General features: G+C 41.3%; 1 protein-coding gene across 2 annotated transcripts; it reads left to right on the top strand.

Annotated features, from left to right (window-relative positions):
- The first annotated feature begins 348 nt into the window (after nt 1-348).
- Nucleotides 349-21,948, top strand: oplah (5-oxoprolinase, ATP-hydrolysing). Of its 2 annotated transcripts, XM_047348943.1 has the most exons (28): nt 349-505; nt 2,658-2,875; nt 4,136-4,327; nt 4,708-4,822; nt 8,340-8,463; nt 8,959-9,154; nt 9,235-9,400; nt 9,579-9,717; nt 9,837-9,904; nt 10,344-10,513; nt 10,600-10,740; nt 10,845-10,957; nt 11,074-11,244; nt 12,775-12,912; nt 13,112-13,250; nt 13,415-13,527; nt 14,505-14,656; nt 14,750-14,910; nt 14,999-15,100; nt 15,191-15,365; nt 15,459-15,643; nt 16,639-16,788; nt 16,875-17,009; nt 17,102-17,251; nt 17,351-17,508; nt 17,615-17,775; nt 17,926-18,023; nt 21,399-21,948. In XM_047348943.1, exons 2-28 carry the CDS (start codon nt 2,705-2,707, stop codon nt 21,552-21,554), a joined length of 3,939 nt encoding a protein of 1,312 aa, XP_047204899.1. In that variant the 5' UTR covers nt 349-505; nt 2,658-2,704; the 3' UTR covers nt 21,555-21,948. The 2 variants fall into 2 exon arrangements, with proteins under 2 accessions (XP_047204899.1, XP_047204900.1); XM_047348944.1 differs by lacking the exon at nt 349-505 and having other exon boundaries at nt 2,790-2,887.
- The last annotated feature ends 1,096 nt before the right edge of the window (nt 21,949-23,044 follow it).

Below are 23,044 nucleotides of genomic sequence, written 5' to 3'. Positions count from 1 at the left end.
GTTTTTTTTTTTACTATTTCTGAAGATATTTTTTATTGAAACTTTTTGGATATAAATTTCTGGGTTACACCATACTAAATCCACAATATATTTGACCTAGGTTTATTTCTATATTTGTGGTTATAATTGTCTCCTCTTTTTAATTGATTTGACTTCTTTTTAATTTTCCATACCATTAGTCTCCTCTCTAGGTATGGTCTCTCAGCCATTTTACAGTATGTGCTTTCAGTTTTCCACATTAACAGATGATTTTTCCAGCTACTGAAATGCATTCACACCCTAATGATCATGTTAGGTGTGATTTCTTATTCCAGGGATCTTCTCAGAGAGGTTCGGGTTGCAGGCTCCTCTCTCACGGAGGCGGAGCTAAAATGCTCCAACTCACACAAATGTGTCCTGTCTGTCAGACCGATCGGGGAGAGCGGCCAGGGAGGAGGATCAGACTGTCACCGGATTACTGAAGATTAGCACAGGGACCCATCCAGAGGCGACGGGACGGACATAGGTGAGGAAAAATATCAGCGTTGTTCGGGTTCGTTGCTCCGAATCCGCCTCTTACACTGAACTGATCGCAACCACGCCATGCAAATATCAGCTGAAAGCCACAGAGGGTTTAGTTTAAAGGTCGTTTCAGATCGCAGAAGACAGAAACTATGACTGTACTTTGTGCATGCATGTAGCTGTGGTTTGCAGGTTTTCCTGTGCAATGGCGTGACAAAGCGTCACGCATGATCTGCTGCAGTTCTGGTATGCATAATTCACTTGCACATACAGGTCCTTCTCAAAATATTAGCATATTGTGATAAAGTTCATTATTTTCCATAATGTCATGATGAAAATTTAACATTCATATATTTTAGATTCATTACACACTAACTGAAATATTTCAGGTCTTTTATTGTCTTAATACGGATGATTTTGGCATACAGCTCATGAAAACCCAAAATTCCTATCTCACAAAATTAGCATATCATTAAAAGGGTCTCTAAACGAGCTATGAACCTAATCATCTGAATCAACAAGTTAACTCTAAACACCTGCAAAATGATTCCTGAGGCCTTTAAAACTCCCAGCCTGGTTCATCACTCAAAACCCCAATCATGGGTAAGACTGCCGACCTGACTGCTGTCCAGAAGGCCACTATTGACACCCTCAAGCAAGAGGGTAAGACACAGAAAGAAATTTCTGAACGAATAGGCTGTTCCCAGAGTGCTGTATCAAGGCACCTCAGTGGGAAGTCTGTGGGAAGGAAAACGTGTGGCAGAAAACGCTGCACAACGAGAAGAGGTGACCGGACCCTGAGGAAGATTGTGAAGAAAGGCCGATTCCAGACCTTGGGGGACCTGCGGAAGCAGTGGACTGAGTCTGGAGTAGAAACATCCAGAGCCACCGTGCACAGGCGTGTGCAGGAAATGGGCTACAGGTGCCGCATTCCCCAGGTCAAGCCACTTTTGAACCAGAAACAGCGGCAGAAGCGCCTGACCTGGGCTACAGAGAAGCAGCACTGGACTGTTGCTCAGTGGTCCAAAGTACTTTTTTCAGATGAAAGCAAATTCTGCATGTTATTCGGAAATCAAGGTGCCAGAGTCTGGAGGAAGACTGGGGAGAAGGAAATGCCAAATGCCAGAAGTCCAGTGTCAAGTACCCACAGTCAGTGATGGTCTGGGGTGCCGTGTTAGCTGCTGGTGTTGGTCCACTGTGTTTTATCAAGGGCAGGGTCAATGCAGCTAGCTATCAGGAGATTTTGGAGCACTTCATGCTTCCATCTGCTGAAAAGCTTTATGGAGATGAAGATTTCATTTTTCAGCATGACCTGGCACCCGCTCACAGTGCCAAAACCACTGGTAAATGGTTTACTGACCATGGTATCACTGGGCTCAATTGGCCTGCCAACTCTCCTGACCTGAACCCCATAGAGAATCTGTGGGATAATGTGAAGAGAACGTTGAGAGACTCAAGACCCAACACTCTGGATGAGCTAAAGGCCGCTATCGAAGCATCCTGGGCCTCCATAAGACCTCAGCAGTGCCACAGGCTGATTGCCTCCATGCCACGCCGCATTGAAGCAGTCATTTCTGCCAAAGGATTCTCGACCAAGTATTGAGTGCATAACTGTACATGATTATTTGAAGGTTGACGTTTTTTGTATTAAAAACACTTTCTTTTATTGGTCGGATGAAATATGCTAATTTTGTGAGATAGGAATTTTGGGTTTTCATGAGCTGTATGCCAAAATAATCCGTATTAAGACAATAAAAGACCTGAAATATTTCAGTTAGTGTGCAATGAATCTAAAATATATGAATGTTAAATTTTCATCATTACATTATGGAAAATAATGAACTTCATCATAATATGCAAATATTTTGAGAAGGACCTGTAGTTCTTAAGGGACAGCAGCCTGACACCTGATTCTTCATGCTCCCAAGAAGACTGTTTGTGGAAAACTGAATCAATTCAAACATATTTAATCTTAATCTCTGATTGGGTTTAGATGTGCAGGAATGTGTCAGAGGTCAGAACCTGATAATATGGTGTCTGGGAAAAAGCAAGAAAGCCGGCAGTAGAGTTTTGTAGTTAGTAGTACTTGACTACAAATACAGACGAGGCCTGGGGTTTTGTGAATAAAACATGTCTCTGTATAATTTCTTTTTCAGCCTTAAGGACCTTAAGGTCAGCAGCTGCACTCTACTCTTTCCTCATTATGGCTGAGACTAAGGGAAAGTTTGACTTTGCCATCGACCGAGGTGGTACCTTCACAGATGTGTTTGCACGTCTGCCTGATGGTCGTGAGAGAGTCCTTAAACTGCTATCCAAGGACCCACAGAATTACAAAGACGCTCCCACTGAGGGGATCCGGCGGGTCTTGGAAGAGGTAACATAAAGGGTGGATACATATTTTTTTATAAAGAATAACCAGATATTTCCTTAATCATATTGTGGCAAAGTTCTACAGAATTTGCAACTTCGCAGTATCACTTAGTTAAGAACCTTTATATGTAAACATACAGCTCCTTGCAAAGATGATTATAACCTGTGAATTTCACATTTTCAGTTTAAGTTCAGCTTCAGTTCTTTATGGTAAATGCCTCTATTACTTTGGCCCATCTAGATACAAAAAGGTTTATAGTCTTCTTTGCTAAATAACTGAAGCTCACCTAGATTGTCTCAATACAGTCTGTGAACAGTAATTTAACAGATTCTTGATTGGAGTTAGGTCTGGATTTTGTTCTGGTTGTATGTTTGGGGTCATTGTCCTGCTGGAAGGTGAATCTCCACCACAGTCCCAAGTCATGGTTACCTATAATTAGATTTCTTTGAAGGTTCTCCTGTATTTAGCTCCATCCACCTTCCCTTCACCAACTTTCCTGTGCCTACTGAAGAAAGTATACCCACAGCATGATGCTGCCACCACCATGTTTCACCATGTGGATGGTACATTCAGGGTGATGTGCATAGTTAGTTTTCCTCCACAGTATTTTGGATATTGAACAAAAAGTTTAATTTTGTTTCCATCAGCCCAGAGTACTTCCACATATATTCCTGATCCTTAGTATGGCTCAATGGTTTATGATTGTGACCTGTTGTGGCCACCTTGAAACAAAAGATTTCTTCTTGCCTCTTTTAAATGAAGGCCATGCAGGCATGGATGTTCATAGCTTGGGATGTTGTTTTATTACCTAACCCTCATACAAACGTCTCCACAACTTTATCCCGGCCTGTCTGCTGTGTCCATTGTCTTCATGATGTTGTCTTTTTCAATTATGTTCTCTAGCAAACCTTTGAGGCCTTCACAGAACAGCTGGAGTGAAACTAAAAATAAATTGTATGCAGGTGAAATCTTTTAATATGGTGATTTAGGGGCATTGGAATAAAGGGTGCCACACTTAACTGATTATTTGCAAAGAAATAAAAAGAACCAAAATGAAGGATATATCATGTATCCTCATCCTTCCACCTAGCACACATGTGGTTGTGTTGATCTTTCATGTGAAATCTCAATAAAAAACATTGAGATTTAAAGTTAAAATCGGACAAAATATGAACAAGTTCATTGGATTATATTTAGCAAAGCCCTGAACATACAACATTCTTAACAGTTGTGATTAATATATTTGCATGGCTCCAATGGCAGGAAACCGGACAGCTCTTTCCTCGTGATCAGCCCGTTGACACCTCCCTGATTGGCTGGATCAGAATGGGCACTACTGTAGCAACCAATGCCCTGCTGGAGAGGGAAGGAGAACGGACCGCACTCCTAGTCACAAAAGGCTTCAAGGACCTGCTGCACATTGGCACACAGGCCAGGCCCAAACTTTTTGATTTGGTAACATTTGTTTTCCTAACTTTTGAAATTCATTCCTTGCCCTAGCCAAATATTTTTACTAAGTTATTTGCATGCAGATGTTTGTTTTTGCCACATGAGCTATTGTGTTGTAGAGCGCAGCGGCAGCTCGTGGAGTTTGACCCCAGACTTGTTGTACACATTACCAGTTTTAAGTGGTCACTTATCTACTAAGCCTTGTAACAAAACTGTGAACAAAGATAAAAAAGTGAAAAATTTCACTTATCGTAAGTGACATAAACATAATGGCAAACCTTCACTATACATGATATGTTCAGTCCTATGTTCTTAGCTACTGTTTTGCAGGACTTGTCCTCATGCTTCTCTTCAATAAATCTGCGTGACTTGTGCATATATGACAGGAGGTCGCCGTCCCTGATGTGCTTTATGAGGAAGTCATAGAGGTGGATGAGCGAGTCGTCCTCTGTCAAGAAGATTGCCAGCTACCCAGGAAAGATCCCAAACGTATTGTAACAGGTGTTTACATAGTTCAAATATTCCTTTTTAACCTTGTTTCCATCAGTATTTTATATATTGAGTTGTGCTGGTAAAATAGTAAAAGCTAAAGGCAGGTATTTTTACCATAGAAAATCCTGCATTGTCTCATTTTGGGTCCAGACTTTTGATATCACATCACAGTTGGATGCATTTTTATATTACCGGTAGATTGTTTTGCACATTTTGAAAGCAAAAGGAACTTTACTACTCTTTCTGCTTTGATTTAATGAACTTTATCCAGTATCCAGGGTAGTTTCTTTTAGCCATTGTGCTTCAACTGCATCTACCAGGATAGACATTTACCTCAGAAAACTACCCTGGTACTGTCTGAACTTTGGGACGGCAGTAGGTGGAGAGACGATGCCAGATATTCCTAATTAGTTAATTTTTTCTTAAACTCCTCCTTTGAGACACTTCAAGAGTAAAGGTGGAGTTCTGCCTCTTTAAAATACATTAAAGGTGGTTAGAAGTATTGCACATAGTTTTTGAAGGGCTTTGCATACATTATAGAGTGAAACTGCTTCCAAAGAATCAGTAATTTTCATTGAGGGGCTTTTTTCTTGTCTCTTTGTGGCTGAATGTGATGTTATGGGCGATACAGTTCATTTACAATCTGCTGCAGATTTCCACCAAGTCTGACCATTTGTCTCATGTTTTAGACTGCAACTTCTTTGTTCTTACTGTTTTCTGTCCCGTTTTTGGGGTTGCCTCTTGATCCCAGCTTCCGAGTTGCTTCCTCAGCTCAGTGCATCTGCATGAATGATCGAGTTTAAATTCTGCGTATGTAAAAAATAGCAAGTATTCCTGCTGACCAGCTGAAAGTTACATACTAAAACAGGTTATAACATATACAGGTCCTTCTCAAAATATTAGCATATTGTGATAAAGTTCATTATTTTCCATAATGTCATGATGAAAATTTAACATTCATATAATTTAGATTCATTGCACACTAACTGAAATATTTCAGGTCTTTTATTGTCTTAATACGGATGATTGTGGCATACAACTCATAAAAACCCAGAATTCCTATCTCACAAAATTAGCATATTTCATCCGACCAATAAAAGAAAAGTGTTTTTAATACAAAAAACGTCAACCTTCAAATAATCATGTACAGTTATGCACTCAATACTTGGTCGGGAATCCTTTGGCAGAAATGACTGCTTCAATGCGGCGTGGCATGGAGGCAATCAGCCTGTGGCACTGCTGAGGTCTTATGGAGGCCCAGGATGCTTCAATAGCGGCCTTTAGCTCATCCAGAGTGTTGGGTCTTGAGTCTCTCAACGTTCTCTTCACAATATCCCACAGATTCTCTATGGGGTTCAGGTCAGGAGAGTTGGCAGGCCAATTGATCACAGTGATACCATGGTCAGTAAACCATTTACCAGTGGTTTTGGCACTGTGAGCAGGTGCCAGGTCGTGCTGAAAAATGAAATCTTCATCTCCATAAAGCTTTTCAGCAGATGGAAGCATGAAGTGCTCCAAAATCTCCTGATAGCTAGCTGCATTGACCCTGCCCTTGATAAAACACAGTGGACCAACAACAGCAGCTGACACGGCACCCCAGACCATCACTGACTGTGGGTACTTGACACTGGACTTCTGGCATTTTGGCATTTCCTTCTCCCCAGTCTTCCTCCAGACTCTGGCACCTTGATTTCCGAATTACATGCAGAATTTGCTTTCATCCGAAAAAAGTACTTTGGACCACTGAGCAACAGTCCAGTGCTGCTTCTCTGTAGCCCAGGTCAGGCGCTTCTGCCGCTGTTTCTGGTTCAAAAGTGGCTTGACCTGGGGAATGCGGCACCTGTAGCCCATTTCCTGCACACGCCTGTGCACGGTGGCTCTGGATGTTTCTACTCCAGACTCAGTCCACTGCTTCCGCAGGTCCCCCAAGGTCTGGAATCGGCCCTTCTCCACAATCTTCCTCAGGGTCCTGTCACCTCTTCTCGTTGTGCAGCGTTTTCTGCCACACGTTTTCCTTCCCACAGACTTCCCACTGAGGTGCCTTGATACAGCACTCTGGGAACAGCCTATTCGTTCATAAATTTCTTTCTGTGTCTTACCCTCTTGCTTGAGGGTGTCAATAGTGGCTTTCTGGACAGCAGTCAGGTCTGCAGTCTTACCCATGATTGGGGTTTTGAGTGATGAACCAGGCTGGGAGTTTTAAAGGCCTCAGGAATCTTTTGCAGGTGTTTAGAGTTAACTCGTTGATTCAGATGATTAGGTTCATAGCTCGTTTAGAGACCCTTTTAATGATATGCTAATTTTGTGAGATAGAATTTTGGGTTTTCATGAGCTGTATGCCAAAATCATCCGTATTAAGACAATAAAAGACCTGAAATATTTCAGTTAGTGTGCAATGAATCTAAAATATATGAATGTTAAATTTTCATCATGACATTATGGAAAATAATGAACTTTATCACAATATGCTAATATTTTGAGAAGAACCTGTATATAATGGTTGTTTTCTGTCAGAAACTGATCAGCAGTTTGGGTTCTTAGGTTCTGGAGAGGTAAAAGTTAGGGTACAACAATCTTGTTGCTCAAAAAGGAATATCCATAGCTTCTTTTTTGTTATGATGGTAATTGAATAAGAGTGGCTAATGGTCGTGTTAGCATTTGAAACCCTGCTCTTAAATTTAGCAAACCAAAATACTGTAACCGTTTTAAAAGTTACAATCTTTTCTAAATGTGTGGCGTTTGGTCATATCTAAAGATGCACAGAGAAATCAGCTGGTAGATCAAATTTTTAAAAATCCAATCTTTTTCAGGTCAGTGAACGTACGTAAGGCTAACAGCTCACATTTCTCCCCCTATAAGGTGTGGATGTTGTTTCTGGTAGATGAAGACTCAATTTTAGGTCTTTAGATGTTTAAACATGAAGTCAAAGTAAGTGCAAAAGCTTTTTAAAAGGAAGCTGCATTTTCTGTCTGTGGTTAATTTTGGCTGCTGCTTTTAAACCGAGAGCGAGACCTTAGTAGATAACAGGAAGGCTAAACATACTACAACAAAGATATTCTATTATCCTTTTGAGCTTTCATCTTCTGTCCATCCTGGGACATGCCGGACTTGGAAATGTTGGCAGCTTTTTGGAAATCTAGCAGTTAAGGCAAGGGTTTACATTCTCTAGGGAGTACACACAGAGACTGATGATTACAGCTACTAATGCTAATAATCCTACCTGATGGCCTTAGAAGCTAAAAACAGTCTAAAAATTAAACTCCGTAATTATTTTCCATTTCTTTCACAGACGAAAACCCTGTTTTACAGCTACTCTTATCTCTGGCGTGACATTGATATTGCCTCTGCACATAATAAAAACACTTATTGGTTACTCACTGCTGGAAAGCTACAAACAATGCTCTTGATAATAGGCTTAAAAAAAAAATCAGTGATGTCTAAAAGTGTTATTAGCAGGTCAAAGCTTTACAAAACTGTGATCCATGTGTCCTTAATAACGCTGACAGCCCATGCTTTGTGTTTTTAGGCAGTACAGGCGATTCTCTGGAGGTGTGGCAGGAATTGGATCTGGAACAAGTGGAAAAAGACCTGAGAAGAGTTTTATCCCGCGGCATCTCCACCGTCGCAGTCCTCCTCCTGCACTCATACACGTCAGTACTTCAACAAGACTGCCCTTCTTTAGATTTCAGGCTGAGCTCTTGTCCTTTGTTAAGTTTAAATACTTTGGCTAGCATTTCCCAGCTTCTTACTATTTTCTTAAAAGCTGATATGTGATTATATAACTCCCATTCCCAGGATCTCTCTGTCTCTATGGGGGATTGGCACTGTAGGTCCAATAAACACTCTTCTATTGTCTGTAAAACGTATGCAGCCTTCTGGGCGAAAGTTCATGTTTTCCTTCCCTAACCCTCCTTCTTTCATCTAGACTCTTTGCTCTTGAGGAAAAAGTCTGCGTTTTTTAAAGTTTTTGATACGAAAGACTGAGTTAAGTCTGATGGGTGAGACCCTTTTTGATAGCCAGCACCAAACCTTTATCTCATTCTTCAGGCAAATATGTTTGTCGGTGTGACAAAACAAGCCATAAAACCAAAGTCTTAATGTTTGATTCAGGTTTTATGTCCCCCTCATACATCTCTCTGTTTCAGCTGGTCTGATCACGAGAAAGCAGTGGGCTCTCTCGCCCGTCGTCTGGGCTTCACTCAGGTGTCTCTCTCCAGCGAGGTCATGCCGATGGTACGGGCGGTCCCTCGGGGCTACACGGTCTGTGCAGATGCCTACCTCACACCTAAAATTCATCAGTATTTAAAAGGATTCATTGCTGGCTTTGAAGGTGGTCTGAAGGTCAGTTTTTGTTGGCATAAGGAAAATTGTTTTTGTGGTAACTGAATTCCCTAATATTCTTATTTCTGTGTCTTTTTTAGGATGTGGATGTCTTGTTCATGCAGTCAGATGGAGGTCTGACCCCCATGGAGCAGTTCTGTGGCTCCCGAGCCATTCTGTCCGGCCCTGCAGGGGGCGTGGTGGGATACGCCATCACCTCTTACAGCCAAATGGAGAAAAGGCCTGTGATTGGCTTTGATATGGGTGGTGAGTGTTCGAGGAGGAGGGGGAGGGATAGCTAAGAAATAACTGGGTAGCTTCCTTGTGTAGGGATTTAGAAAGTATTCACACCCCTTAAACTTTACCTGTAAACGAGGAGTTAATGCATAATTGTGAAAAAAAGATTGTATATGTTACTTTTTCTCTGTTTTGTGTATCCCTGCAGGAACCTCCACCGATGTGAGTCGCTATGCAGGACAATATGAACACGTGTTTGAGGCAACAACAGCTGGAGTCACCCTGCAAGCGCCTCAGCTGGACATCAACACCGTGGCTGCAGGCGGAGGGTCCCGACTCTTTTTCAGGTGAAGTTACACTCTGTCCATTGTGTTTCAGAAGGATTCATTTGCTGCTTTCAAATGGTCATAAGATTTTTTGTTTGCTTTTCCCTGCATGTCTGTGCTTTCTTTACTTGACTCCCAAGATCAGGGATGTTTGTCGTGGGACCAGAATCTGCAGGTGCACATCCAGGACCGGCTTGTTACAGGAAAGGTGAGATTACGGACTGCTTCTGAGTTTATTTTGTGCTCCATTACCTCTACAGCCAGGTTAATAAACAGAAGTGCATTTTTGGCTTCATCAAGACATTTAAATCTTTCTTTTATAACTTGTTAATCTCCAGGCTGTTAGATAATAATCTACAGTCACACAGTTGGGTTTTTTCAGTTCTGTCCTTTCTGCCTCCTCTGAATTAGTAATCCACTTAATGTACATAGAGGAGAAAAATGGGCACAGGTTCTGCTTATATACCTCATGCTTGCATCATGTGTCTTAGTTGAAGCTGTGAAGCGGAAATACTGAGGGTGTATTTTATAAATCAACTAGATTCATTTCATATGACATTATCGGGAGCCAATTTCCACTTTCGTTCTGCAGAATAAGCAAAAAATGAGGAAATTCAATGCTGAAACTGAGAATTTTTCTTTTGCAGGTGGCCCTCTGACTGTGACCGACGCTAACTTAGCTCTGGGTCGCCTCCTTCCTTCGTTCTTTCCAAAGATCTTCGGCCCGGCAGAGAACGAACCGCTGTCCTTGGAAGAGACCATGAAGCATTTCCACCATCTCACTGAGGAGATCAACATCTTCCTGTCTGCAAGCCAGGTACCAAACTTACAGTATTTCTTTTTAATGATGCTGAAACCAGATAGTGATTAAAAAATGCAGATTATTTATGTTTTTTAATGAAGGTGGCAGCCAATGGGTCCAACAAGTCCCAGAACAACACGGTGCCAAACAGCCAATCAAAGATGAGCATGGAAGAGGTTGCAATGGGATTCGTTCGTGTCGCTAACGAGGCAATGTGCCGACCAATCAGGGCTCTGACACAGGTATTTTATTATAAAACTCTGCAGGAATTTTTTGATTTGTGATTTTTTTTACAACCTAAAGAAAAACGGTCTTGTGTAATCCTTTTTTTCTCTAAACCGAACAGGCAAAAGGTCATGATACATCTCAGCACGTGCTGGCGTGTTTCGGTGGTGCAGGGGGTCAGCATGCCTGCGCTATAGCCCGAGCTCTGGGAATGAAGACTGTCTTTATCCATAAGTAAGTTTGATAGGGGGTCATTGACAACAAAGAGAGTTACAGAGTGCTGCGCAGAAATATTTTGTTGCTCATATAAGTTTGTGAAAGTCTATCATGTGTGTCTGTGCTGCTTCCAGATACAGTGGTGTGTTGTCAGCGTACGGTCTGGCCCTGGCAGATGTTGTGGAAGAGGTGCAGGAACCGTGCTCCCTGAAGTATGAGCAGCAGTGTTTCAGCGAGCTCAACCGCAGGATGGAGCAGCTCTGCAGACGCTGCCGCGACACGCTCTGCGCACGTGGCTTCTCAAGGTCAGAGGCCACAAAATCCTCACATGGAGTAGAGTTCCTGGTGTCTTAGTCTACTGAAACCTATGGGTGTTACTCTGTATTATTAAAAAAGCTATGTTGACAAGGTATTTGGCAAAGTGCTTTAACCCTCTGGGGTTAAAGCACCTTTCATCCTATTTTAGCACTCACATACCCAAAGCTTCTCATTCCGAACATCTGTACTGAGATTTGGATTTTCTTTGACATTTTCATGGTTTTACATATTTAACCACTAGGAGGCAGCAGAGCTAATGTAAGGGTCAACATTAAGAACCTCTTGTATACTTGCTTGCTAAATTGCGTTAAAATTAAATGTATTATCTCTTGCTTTTATAACAAAATCGGGTAAAAAAACATTTCATAAATGAAAAAAAGTGATATTTATGATTAGGGCTGAAGCGGATTTAATGTTTGTAATCGTTTGTATGAGTTCTTTTTCTGCAGTAACTCATTTAGGGCTGTGTGAGTTTTCCTGGAGGGACATGGGAGACTTTAGGGCTGCATAATTTTAGAAAATATATATAATTATGATAATATTGCTGGACATTTAAATAACATATTGAATTTTGACTAACGCACATTTTTCTAGTTGTTTTCAGTTTTTACCTTTACACAGTGTCTCCACGATCCTCTGTGAACTTTTACATCTCGGCTACTTAACGCATAAATCAGGTGTGGACATTAAGGACAGTTGGAGTCCATTGAGCTGGTCAAATATACTGTCCACATGCAGAGAATGAATGGCGAAACTGTGCGCATGGATATTGTGATGGCGATTCAGTTTATTGTTCAGTTCCAGAGGGGTTAAAATCAATATATTCTTGTTTGGTCATTCATGTGTTCAGGGGTGATTATGTTTTCCTTTTTGTAATCAACAAAACCATTTCCAACCTTCACTCTGAAACCATACACATAATTTAAACAGAGTTTAAAGACATGATGGTGAGATTCACACACTTAATAATTTCCCTAAACTCAAAATGTAAAATATTCAAACTATACAGGCCAAACACAATATTTTTCTCCATAATTATTTGATTTAATTATTTTTATTTTCATATGAAGTCAATCAGTAGATTCTGAGGATTTTTGTATTTCTAATACCACTGCCCTTTTTTAATGTATAATACAGATTTTTTTGTTTGTAATAAGACTTTTAACAAATCTCTCTGTTAATTGATCAGTAGTTTAATTTGTAGCTACTGTATTCTACTTTAAATATTCACGCTCTTCTTTCGTATTTTTCTCTAGATGTTATTTTAAATAACTTTATTATCCATTATGGTGTAGGGGTTAAGCGCGCGACCATATACAGAGGCTACAGTCCTCGAAGCGGTGGTCCCGGGTTTGAGTCCCGGACCCGGCGACATTTGCCGTACGTCTCCCCCTCTCTCTACCCCTCTTTCCTGTCTGCCTACTGTCAAAAAATAAAAATAACGGCCACTAGTGCTGAAAAAATATCTTTAAAAGCAACATAATCCAACAGACTGGGACTTTTCTTGTGCTCCTCAGCGCTCAGATAACCACTGAGGTTTTTCTCCACCTGCGTTACGAAGGCACCGACTGCGCTCTCATGGTCACAGCTGACGGTTATCCCGGCCACGCCCACTCCTGTCAAGCAGGCGACTTCTGCAGCGCCTTCACCAAACGGTCTGCCAATCATTTGCTTATGCCTATTGTAGTTTGACTCAGCAACATGCAGATGGGTCAGTTTACATTGTTATAACAAAATAAACTATTAAGTTAATGTCACCTTCTTATTTAAAAGGATTTACAGGTTTCATGCCAAGTTTGCTTCATGTGCCTCATTCGTGGGCATTACTTGGTTTTTTTGTTTTTTTTGTTGAAGTTATCTGAAGGAGTTTGGGTTCACCATCCCAGACAGACCCATCTTGGTGGATGACATCAGAGTGAGAGGCTGTGGGAAATCTGGGATCAACTCCGTGCATAAATCAAAGATGGGACACACACAAGCCAAACCTGTCATGGTATACAGAGTCAAGAACACACACATAATATCATAAACACATATGAGCTCTCCCTACTGTTAAAGTTTCACACAGAAGATCTTCTGCTTGTTGTTTTACCATTGACTTCGTCATTGTGTAGCTGCTTCTTTAACTGAAGAAATATGTGCTGTCTGTCTCCGTAGATGACCAAGTGTTACTTTGAAGATGGTTACATGGACACCAGTGTGTATCTGTGGGAGGAACTGCCAGGTGGTAACAGCATCCAAGGACCGGCCATCATCATCGACAAAAACAGGCAAGCTATCCTTCAGACATGGCCTGGTTACCTCCATCACGGTATACTGAGGTGTTGGCTGACCCAAACGGTTTAAAGTGTTGTAAAAAGATGCCAGAGACGGTGGAGAAGTGAAGTTTTCCTGCATATAGTATTGCAGCTCTACACCTCCATCATCTGTTGCTGTGCACTGCCAGTCAGTTGCCTGACAGAGTGTTACTCTATTTGAAAATATTTCAGCTCACAAAAGCAACCGTCGTGGTGTAAAAACTAAGTCGGCATTACCCACAGCTCTACAGTTCTCCCACTAGAAAACTAAATGTCCGTCTGTTTTTCCAACTTATTTTGCTTGTTTTTGGTTCATTGTAAATCATGATTTCACTGGATCGGTTGCAACTTCCGTAATTTATGCACACAACTCTGAGATGTCTTTGGAGGTGATTATCTACTTAATGGAGTATTAGTAAATAGTGCTGATGAGCTCAAAGTATTTGAGTATTTTTTTTTTTTTTCGCATTAGTTATTTCAATGGGTTTACTTGTATTCTGTGCAGCTGAAGAAAAATGCTTGGTCTAGAACTCGGCTTGGTTTTCGAATAATTCAGCAATGAAAAAAGTATGAAACCAGGTCAGTGTGAGCCACACCTGGGCTTATTAATGGCACTATTAACGCTGTCTTTGAAATGCGGTATTGATGGAACAGCATTGATTGTAAGGATACATGTGTTGTAATTCAATTTCAAAGCTGTCTAAAATATATTCAAATGAATGAGTTGTTGTGTTTTAAAAAGCATTTAAATCATGTTACACACTTTTATTTTACATTTTTTTTGTAAATCTGATGGTTCAGTGAAACGGTAGGTTTTGTGCTCCAGATCATCATACTGTGCTACTATTTTCCAACACCGGTCTAAATGTTCAGAACCTTAAAACCCTTCAGAACCTTATTTGTTGATGAACCAGACTTCTGTTTACCACCTTTTATTTGTCCTCCATCAGCACCATCCTGGTGGAGCCATCCTGTGAAGCCTGTCTTACAGAAGAAGGCGACGTCTGCCTGACTGTAGGCTCAGACCCTCAGTGTGCTATGGGCACTGAGCTCAACACCGTGCAGCTCTCCATCTTCTCCCACCGCTTCATGAGCATAGCGGGTAGGACAGCACATTAAAGAATAGATGAAGGGATTTTAGAAATGATTATGAAAGATGTTGAACTGTGTGAGTTTGTTCTGCCGATCGCTACAGAACAGATGGGCAGGGTCCTACAGAGAACCTCCATCTCTACAAACATCAAGGAGCGTCTCGACTTCTCCTGTGCTGTATTTGGGCCCGACGGAGGTCTGGTGTCCAACGCGCCACACATCCCTGTCCACCTGGGGGCCATGCAGGAGACTGTCCAGTACCAGGTGAGGAGTAGGAGCAAAGGTTGCCCTAATGGCATCAACTGAGAGTGGGTAAGAGTGTTTGTATCCATTTTTCCTTCTGTTTGTGAAGATCAGATCACTGGGAAACAAGCTAAAAGAAGGAGACGTAATCTTGAGTAACCACCCGTGTGCTGGCGGCAGCCATCTTCCAGATCTGACAGTCATCACACCGGTCAGGCTTTTGGTTCTTTTCTAATATCTTATTCAGTCCCCGTTTCTGTCCTTTCTTCACTGTTGTCTTTGTTTTGTCTTGCAACCCAAGGTGTTTAGAAAAGGAGTCAACAGGCCTGTGTTCTTTGTGGCCAGCAGGGGGCATCATGCTGACATCGGGGGCATCACTCCAGGCTCTATGCCTCCCCACTCCACTTCCCTTCAGCAGGAGGGGGCAGTCTTTGTTTCATTTAAGCTTGTCACTGGGGGTGTCTTCCAAGAAGAAGGTAAAACTCAACGTTTTCCTCTGTTTGTTCGGACACGGATGTTTTCCTGTGGTGGTTATCTTCAACCGCCTCTTCCACTTGTCTCCATATCAGCCGTCACTGAAGCTCTAATGGCTCCGGCTCAGTACCCCAGCTGCTCTGGGACTCGTAATCTCCACGACAACCTGTCAGACCTGCGAGCTCAGGTGGCAGCCAATCAGAGAGGTAGCAAGCTAGTGGGAGAGCTGATTGACTGCTACGGGTTAGATGTGGTCCATGCCTACATGGGATACATCCAGGTAAACATTCCTGCAAGTGAAAATAAGTGCAGGGTTCCATTTTGTCACATTACATGACCAAACGTCAGTGTGGTGAGAAAATAGCTTACATTTGTTTAGAGGTAAAAATCTGAAATATGTACCAGGTATGGATTCAACTTCCATGAATCAATACTTCGTAGAGCCACCTTTCAATACAATGCAAGTCTTTTAGGGAATGTCTTTACCAGCTAAGCAGATTTGTGGACTGATATTGTGTCCATTGGACACATCTAAGCTCAGTCAGCTTAGATGGATGGTGTTTATGAACAAAATGTTCAAGACACCATCAGATTGTCAGTTGACTATAGGACTAGACTTTGATTTTTATTTATTTTATATTTCTACCTGCTTCTCTATCCCTCCTGAAGAAAAGCCTCCCACAGCATGATTCTGCCACCCCCATGTATCACCATAGTGATGATGTGTACAGGGTGATGTGTGTGGTATTAGTTTTCCAAATAAGCTAAAAAGGAACATTTTAGTCTCTGTGACCAGATCGCTTTCCTCCACATGTTTGCTGTATCCCCGTCATGACTTGTGGAACATTATAAAAGAGGTTTTTTATCGCTTTCTTTCTGCAGAGGCTTTCTTTTCTTCTTGCCTTTCTTTTATTGAGACCAGATTTGTAAAATGCTTGGATAAAAGTTGTTTTGCACAATTCTTTATAATTGCTAACACTGCACGTTGCCCTGAACACACCATCCCTACGGTTAAAACTGGTGGTGGCAGCATCATCAGGGACAGGAAAACGGGTCTGAGGTGATAGGAACAGGCCTTCAGATATTTCTTAAAATATATCTTTGCATATATATTTTCCTTCTGCTTTATGATTATCTACCATTTTTTGTTGGTCTATTGCTTTTAGTCTGTAACATGACAAAATGTAAAAAAAAAAAGAAAAAAGGTTTCAAGGTATGTACACTCTATCTCTTTTGTAGCGTAACCACTGTCTCCATGTGACGTTTGTGTTTCAGAGTAACGCTGAGCTGGCTGTTAGGGACATGCTTAGAGAGTTCGCACAGCGACGACGGCTGCAGAAGACCGGCTCCTTGGAAGTGGAATCAGAAGATTTTATGGATGATGGGACACCGATCCGACTTCGGGTTCAGATTAATGAAGAAGAGGTGAGCTAGGAGCATCCTGTCAGGATAATCTGAAACCCAGGAGATGAAAAGATGATGGATGAATGAATAGACCTTCATCATTACAGGGCAGCGCGATGTTTGACTTCACGGGCACAGGAATAGAAGTGTGGGGGAACTGCAATGCTCCGCGAGCCATCACCCTGTCTGCTCTCATCTATTGCCTGCGCTGCATGGTCGGACAGGACATCCCCCTTAATCAGGTAGAAAAATGTCTTACTTTGGGCTTACTTTTAAGGTTTTTGAATCTTAGACAAATTATTTTAAATCTTGTTTCCTATTTCTACACATGAAGGGTTGCTTAATGCCAATTAAAGTGATCATCCCCCCCGGCTCCATCCTCCAGCCGTCCCAGAATGCAGCTGTGGTTGGAGGAAACGTGCTAACATCTCAGAGAGTGGTTGATGTCATATTTAAGGCATTTGAGGTGTGCTCTGCCTCACAGGTGAGACATACATTACTTCTCATCTTGCAGACCATCTTATGACCACATGTTTGCAGACTTCTGAGCTTCCTTAAGGCTGCTGTGTCTTCCTCCGATCAGGGCTGCATGAACAACGTTTCCTTCGGCAGTGAGAGAATCGGCTATTACGAGACGGTAGCTGGGGGAGCGGGGGCAGGGCCCAGCTGGCACGGGCGAAGCGGTGTCCACTCTCACATGACCAACACCCGCATCACTGATCCAGAGATTTTGGAAAAAAGGTGGGAACGTTTACTAATGAGTCTACAGAAGATGTGTCCAGTAATACCATCCATTCATGTTTTTTTCTGTGTTATTGACTGCAGCTATTATCCATCTCCTGTCCAGGTATCCAGTCATTTTAGAGCATTTCTCTCTGCGACCCGGCTCAGGAGGTGCAGGGAAGTACCGGGGAGGCGAGGGTGTCATCCGTAAACTTCTGTTCAGGAACAAGGTTGTCCTGTCTGTCCTGACGGAAAGACGAGCCATCCGCCCCTACGGCCTTAAGGGTAATCCCTGAAAACCTACTCTAGATCTCCTCCGTGTATTAATTTATTCCCTCCTCTGCCATTTATTATGGTTCAAGATCATTTCAGTTGATGACCAGAGGTTTTTTCTCTTGTTTCTGCCGGGAATCTCTTTGTCTCTTTGATGCTCAGGGGGTGAGGATGGAGCAGCGGGGCTCAACCTGCTGCACAGAGCGGATGGTCGAATCCTCAACCTGGGAGCAAAGACCAGCATCAGCCTTGAGCCAGGGGTAAGATGAGAGGTGCACCGATCAGAGGTTTTGTGACCAATTTCTCCATTTTGTAAAGCTCTGACCTGCTAATAAGTATTTGGACCAATTTCAACTTCACTTTAAGAAACATAATTTGCAACTTTGTACTTAATGAATAGATTGAAAATTTAACAATACAATCTTGACAACAAAATGTTTTAGTAACATAAAAATTTTTTAAATATGAAAATATTCAAATACGGTAAAATCCTGCAGGTTTTGGAAAAAATTAATATGTATTTACGATAAAACTACTGAAAAATATGTTGCATTTACTCCTTTAAAAGATAGATTATGATTCTTTTTTTTTTCTTTTTTTCACCAGCATAAAAATATAATATGTACTAAATAACAAGACGTTTTTTTCCCTGAAAGACTATTTTGAAATCAATAACAGTTGTGTCCAAATGAATATTTCAGAGTTAATGTTTTATTTGTATAAGTATTTGTATAAGGACCTGGGGATATGTTACACCTTGTTTGTGTGAGAGACTCGCTGTTACACAGTTCTGCAGTTAAACAGGGTTGCATTAATATTTCCAGACAGAGACAAAATGTTTACAGAGTGGACATTTTAATATGTCTTTAACATTTTTATGTCAGCTATTAGCAGGATTACCCTGGTTAGCATTGGTAGTGGTGAATCCTATCTGTATTTCCTCTAGATTTAGCGTGCCCTAACATTAACTCTGGGATTTCTAGCGTCAACATTTCCTAATCCAGCATGTGCCATGACAGACAGAACTGGACCTCTCATTAGGATAAACCATGACAACTTTGCTGTAATATTCTCAGCTTCCTGTTCTGCTAAAGTCTCTTTGTTGTTGCAGCCTTTTTTAACACCACACTGATACCAAGAACGGCTAATTTTGAGGCCTCTTCGTTCTTTATGTGGGGTTTATTCACTGATCGGAATAAGATGCGTTCACAAGCTGTTTTCTTGACAAACCGCTATGTCAGATGGAAATGTAAGGCTGTGTAAAACTAGAGCGCACCAGTGACGAGCATCTTGAGTCTTCCCTCATTTCTTTGGACTTTGGGAGTATTTAATGTCACTCATTTTCAGTCTATATTGACCATTTTATGTTTAACAAACCACTTAAATAACAGGGTCAGCCCAGGTTTCTATGGAGCCTTCTTTGTAGTTTCACCAAGTACACGAGCCTATTCTTTTAAATCTTACATTTTATTATTAAACCTTTCTAAGTTTTTTAAATTAACTTTTCTGAAACAGTCAGTAAATTTAATAGTTTCTAATCTCATTCTCAGAAATGAGTTTGACAGTGTTTTAGCTCACACGATGTGATTTACAAAGAGCTGTTTGCTGGAAACGCTGCAAACAGCAGACTGAGACTTTAATTAACAGAATATCAGAAAATGTCTGTGGTCTATATTGTATATCCTGCTGAGACGTAACACAGATAATATTTGGATTAATAATGTGAGGCCACAACACATTTTATTTCTTTGACTGTTTGATTTGCTCTCGCTGGAGACTCCTCCCATTTAAAAAAAATTATAAGATATTATGATGCGTCGCTTTTTGAACTCAAATTATTTACCAAAAACAACTTTAATAAATGATTAGAAGATTGCCTAAAATATGGTTTTGTTTATTTATTGTTGTTGCTATAGATACAGGTCCTTCTCAAAATATTAGCATATTGTGATAAAGTTCATTATTTTCCATAATGTAATTATGAAAATGTAACATTCATATATTTTAGATTCATTGCACACTAACTGAAATATTTCAGGTCTTTTATTGTCTTAATACGGATGATTTTGGCATACAGCTCATGAAAACCCAAAATTCCTATCTCACAAAATTAGCATATTTCATTTGACCAATAAAAGAAAAGTGTTTTTAATACAAAAAACGTCAACCTTCAAATAATCATGTACAGTTATGCACTCAATACTTGGTCGGGAATCCTTTGGCAGAAATGACTGCTTCAATGCGGCGTGGCATGGAGGCAATCAGCCTGTGGCACTGTTGAGGTCTTATGGAGGCCCAGGATGCTTCGATAGCGGCCTTTAGCTCATCCAGAGTGTTGGGTCTTGAGTCTCTCAACGTTCTCTTCACAATATCCCACAGATTCTCTATGGGATTCAGGTCAGGAGAGTTGGCAGGCCAATTGAGCACAGTGATACCATGGTCAGTAAACCATTTACCAGTGGTATTGGACACTGAGCAGGTGCCAGGTCGTGCTGAAAAATGAAATCTTCATCTCCATAAAGCTTTTCAGCAGATGGAAGCATGAAGTGCTCCAAAATCTCCTGATAGCTAGCTGCATTGACCCTGCCCTTGATAAAACACAGTGGACCAACACCAGCAGCTGACACGGCACCCCAGACCATCACTGACTGTGGGTACTTGACACTGGACTTCTGGCATTTTGGCATTTCCTTCTCCCCAGTCTTCCTCCAGACTCTGGCACCTTGATTTCTGAATGACATGCAGAATTTGCTTTCATCCGAAAAAAGTACTTTGGACCACTGAGCAACAGTCCAGTGCTGCTTCTCTGTAGCCCAGGTCAGGCGCTTCTGCCGCTGTTTCTGGTTCAAAAGTGGCTTGACCTGGGGAATGCAGCACCTGTAGCCCATTTCCTGCACACGCCTGTGCACGGTGGCTCTGGATGTTTCTACTCTAGACTCAGTCTACTGCTTCCGCAGGTCCCCCAAGGTCTGGAATCGGCGCTTCTCCACAATCTTCCTCAGGGTCCGGTCACCTCTTCTCGTTGTGCAGCGTTTTCTGCCACACTTTTTCCTTCCCACAGACTTCCCACTGAGGTGCCTTGATACAGCACTCTGGGAACAGACTATTCGTTCAGAAATGTCTTTCTGTGTCTTACCCTCTTGCTTGAGGGTGTCAATAGTGGCCTTCTGGACAGCAGTCAGGTCGGCAGTCTTACCCATGATTGGGGTTTTGAGTGATGAACCAGGCTGGGAGTTTTAAAGGCCTCAGGAATCTTTTGCAGGTGTTTAGAGTTAACTCGTTGATTCAGATGATTAGGTTCATAGCTCGTTTAGAGACCCTTTTAATAATATGCTAATTTTGTGAGATAGGAATTTTGGGTTTTCATGAGCTGTATGCCAAAATCATCTGTATTAAGACAATAAAAGACCTGAAATATTTCAGTTAGTGTGCAATGAATCTAAAATATATGAATGTTAAATTTTCATCATGACATTATGGAAAATAATTAACTTTATCACAATATGCTAATATTTTGAGAAGGACCTGTACACCTACCTATTTTATCTCAAGCTATTAATCAAATCTAGTTTAAGAGATAATTATATGACATTATATTAAAATAATACATATCCTCTGTTTGTCTCTCCCTGCAGGACATGTTCTGCCTCTACACCCCTGGAGGAGGTGCATTTGGGAGCGAGGAGGACCTGAAGAACGGTGGACCTCAGAGCAAGAGAAGGCGTCTGCCTGACACGTTCACTGAGAGGGGGAGCGTCTTTGAATACAGAATGGCTCAAGAGGGAGTCTAAAGATAAATAATAAAGAACGGGTAGGCCAGAGGAGAAAAATCCTGCGAAATAAGAGCCAGACACAGTTAAGCCATGTTTACCAACAAAATAAATAAAAATAACAAAGGTAAAACTGTGACAGCTATACTTTTTAGCATTATAGTGTTAGAAATAAAGATGTCATTAAAGGTTTGATTCGAAAGCTCAATTCAGACTAAACGAATTTTCCGGATCTGCACCAATGTTCCTCGGGTAAATTTCACCTTCTGTGTTTGTTGGAAATATAATCCTGAAACCACATGCACATGTTTCACACATCAAACTGTTCTAAGATTAACCCTTTCTAAAGCAACAATCTGATGGTGTGTTCTTTGTTTAAAGGGTTGGACAAATAAATCCCATTTGTTACAGAAAACATTGTTGTTTTTTTGTTGTCTATCATGGAAAACTGTGGGATGGGATGGAAAAATCCAGCGCACACTCTGCACATAAAGACAATTTACACAAACAGCAAACTTGATGTGTGACAGGTAGTCCTACCCAGGATTGTTGTGTTAGAGGCAGGGAAGAGTTAAAGCAGTGTCCCCCTCCTCCCAACTTTAGTGTCGGGAATGATCATGAGCAGAGGGAGGAAGGATGGCAAGGGAGTGCAGGCATGCGTAGGCAGCTGATACAGAGATAGTGGTCACAGCAGGGGGGGAAGCAGCGGGAGACTGATGGCTGCTAGACTGTTGATGTAAATCCGAATACTGCAAGAGAAAGGAGGGCTGGAGACACCCAATTCTTGAATCAAAGCTGCTGTAGCCAAGCTGTCAGCTGGAGACAATTCAAAACTCTCCCGATTGTTTTAAAAGTGGAGAAAGTACACTTAAGGAGCTGTGCTTTCATTATAGAAGAATGTGAGACTATATGAGCAAGGGTAAGCATCAACTAAATGTCCTGCAAGTCCCATATACATTGTATCCCTCCCTATAAAAGCTTGCTTAATCTCCCAGTTATCCTAGACATGATAAATAATGGGTAGTTTTTGAGTTTAACTTCAACCAGTGGTGAAACAGGCAGCATTATTCAATGTATTTTTTCTGTACCCTTCATGCCTTTTTTTTATTAGAAATATGCAATACAAGCCCATGATAACATGGGATGAGCTTTTGCATTGCGAACATGTATTTACTTTATAATTTAGATGCTTTAGTTGTTTTTACCACAGCTGACTGATCCTTTCAAGTTTTACAGAATTCAGAATCACAATATTTGATGAAAACTAAACATTTCTTAAAAATAACGCCTTATAGTTTTAAATGCTATCAAAACATTCAAGTTTGAGATTGAGCCGTACCCTTTTAGACAGGAAAATTTTAATAAGTAATGCACCAATCAGCCAGCCAGATTTTAAACTGAAAAAATCTACTAGACAATAAATGCATCAAAACTACCATGATTTTCGGTCTATAATGTATCAACCAGAAACATTTACATTGATGCACTTTTGTAGTTTATTGAACAAGGAC

Source organism: Girardinichthys multiradiatus, chromosome 21 (assembly GCF_021462225.1).
Source record: "Girardinichthys multiradiatus isolate DD_20200921_A chromosome 21, DD_fGirMul_XY1, whole genome shotgun sequence".
Lineage (NCBI taxonomy): Eukaryota > Metazoa > Chordata > Actinopteri > Cyprinodontiformes > Goodeidae > Girardinichthys > Girardinichthys multiradiatus.
Note: the sequence above shows the minus strand (reverse complement) of the source record. Positions and strands in the feature narration are given on the sequence as shown.

Excerpts from the sequence above, each read along its gene's own strand:
- oplah (XM_047348943.1), top strand. The coding sequence starts at position 2,705 with ATGGCTGAGACTAAGGGAAAGTTTGACTTTGCCATCGACCGAGGTGGT. Across the intron at positions 9,155-9,234 it reads GCTTTGAAGGTGGTCTGAAG|GATGTGGATGTCTTGTTCAT; the intron begins GTCAGTTTTTGT and ends TGTCTTTTTTAG. Across the intron at positions 15,101-15,190 it reads ATCTGACAGTCATCACACCG|GTGTTTAGAAAAGGAGTCAA; the intron begins GTCAGGCTTTTG and ends TTGCAACCCAAG.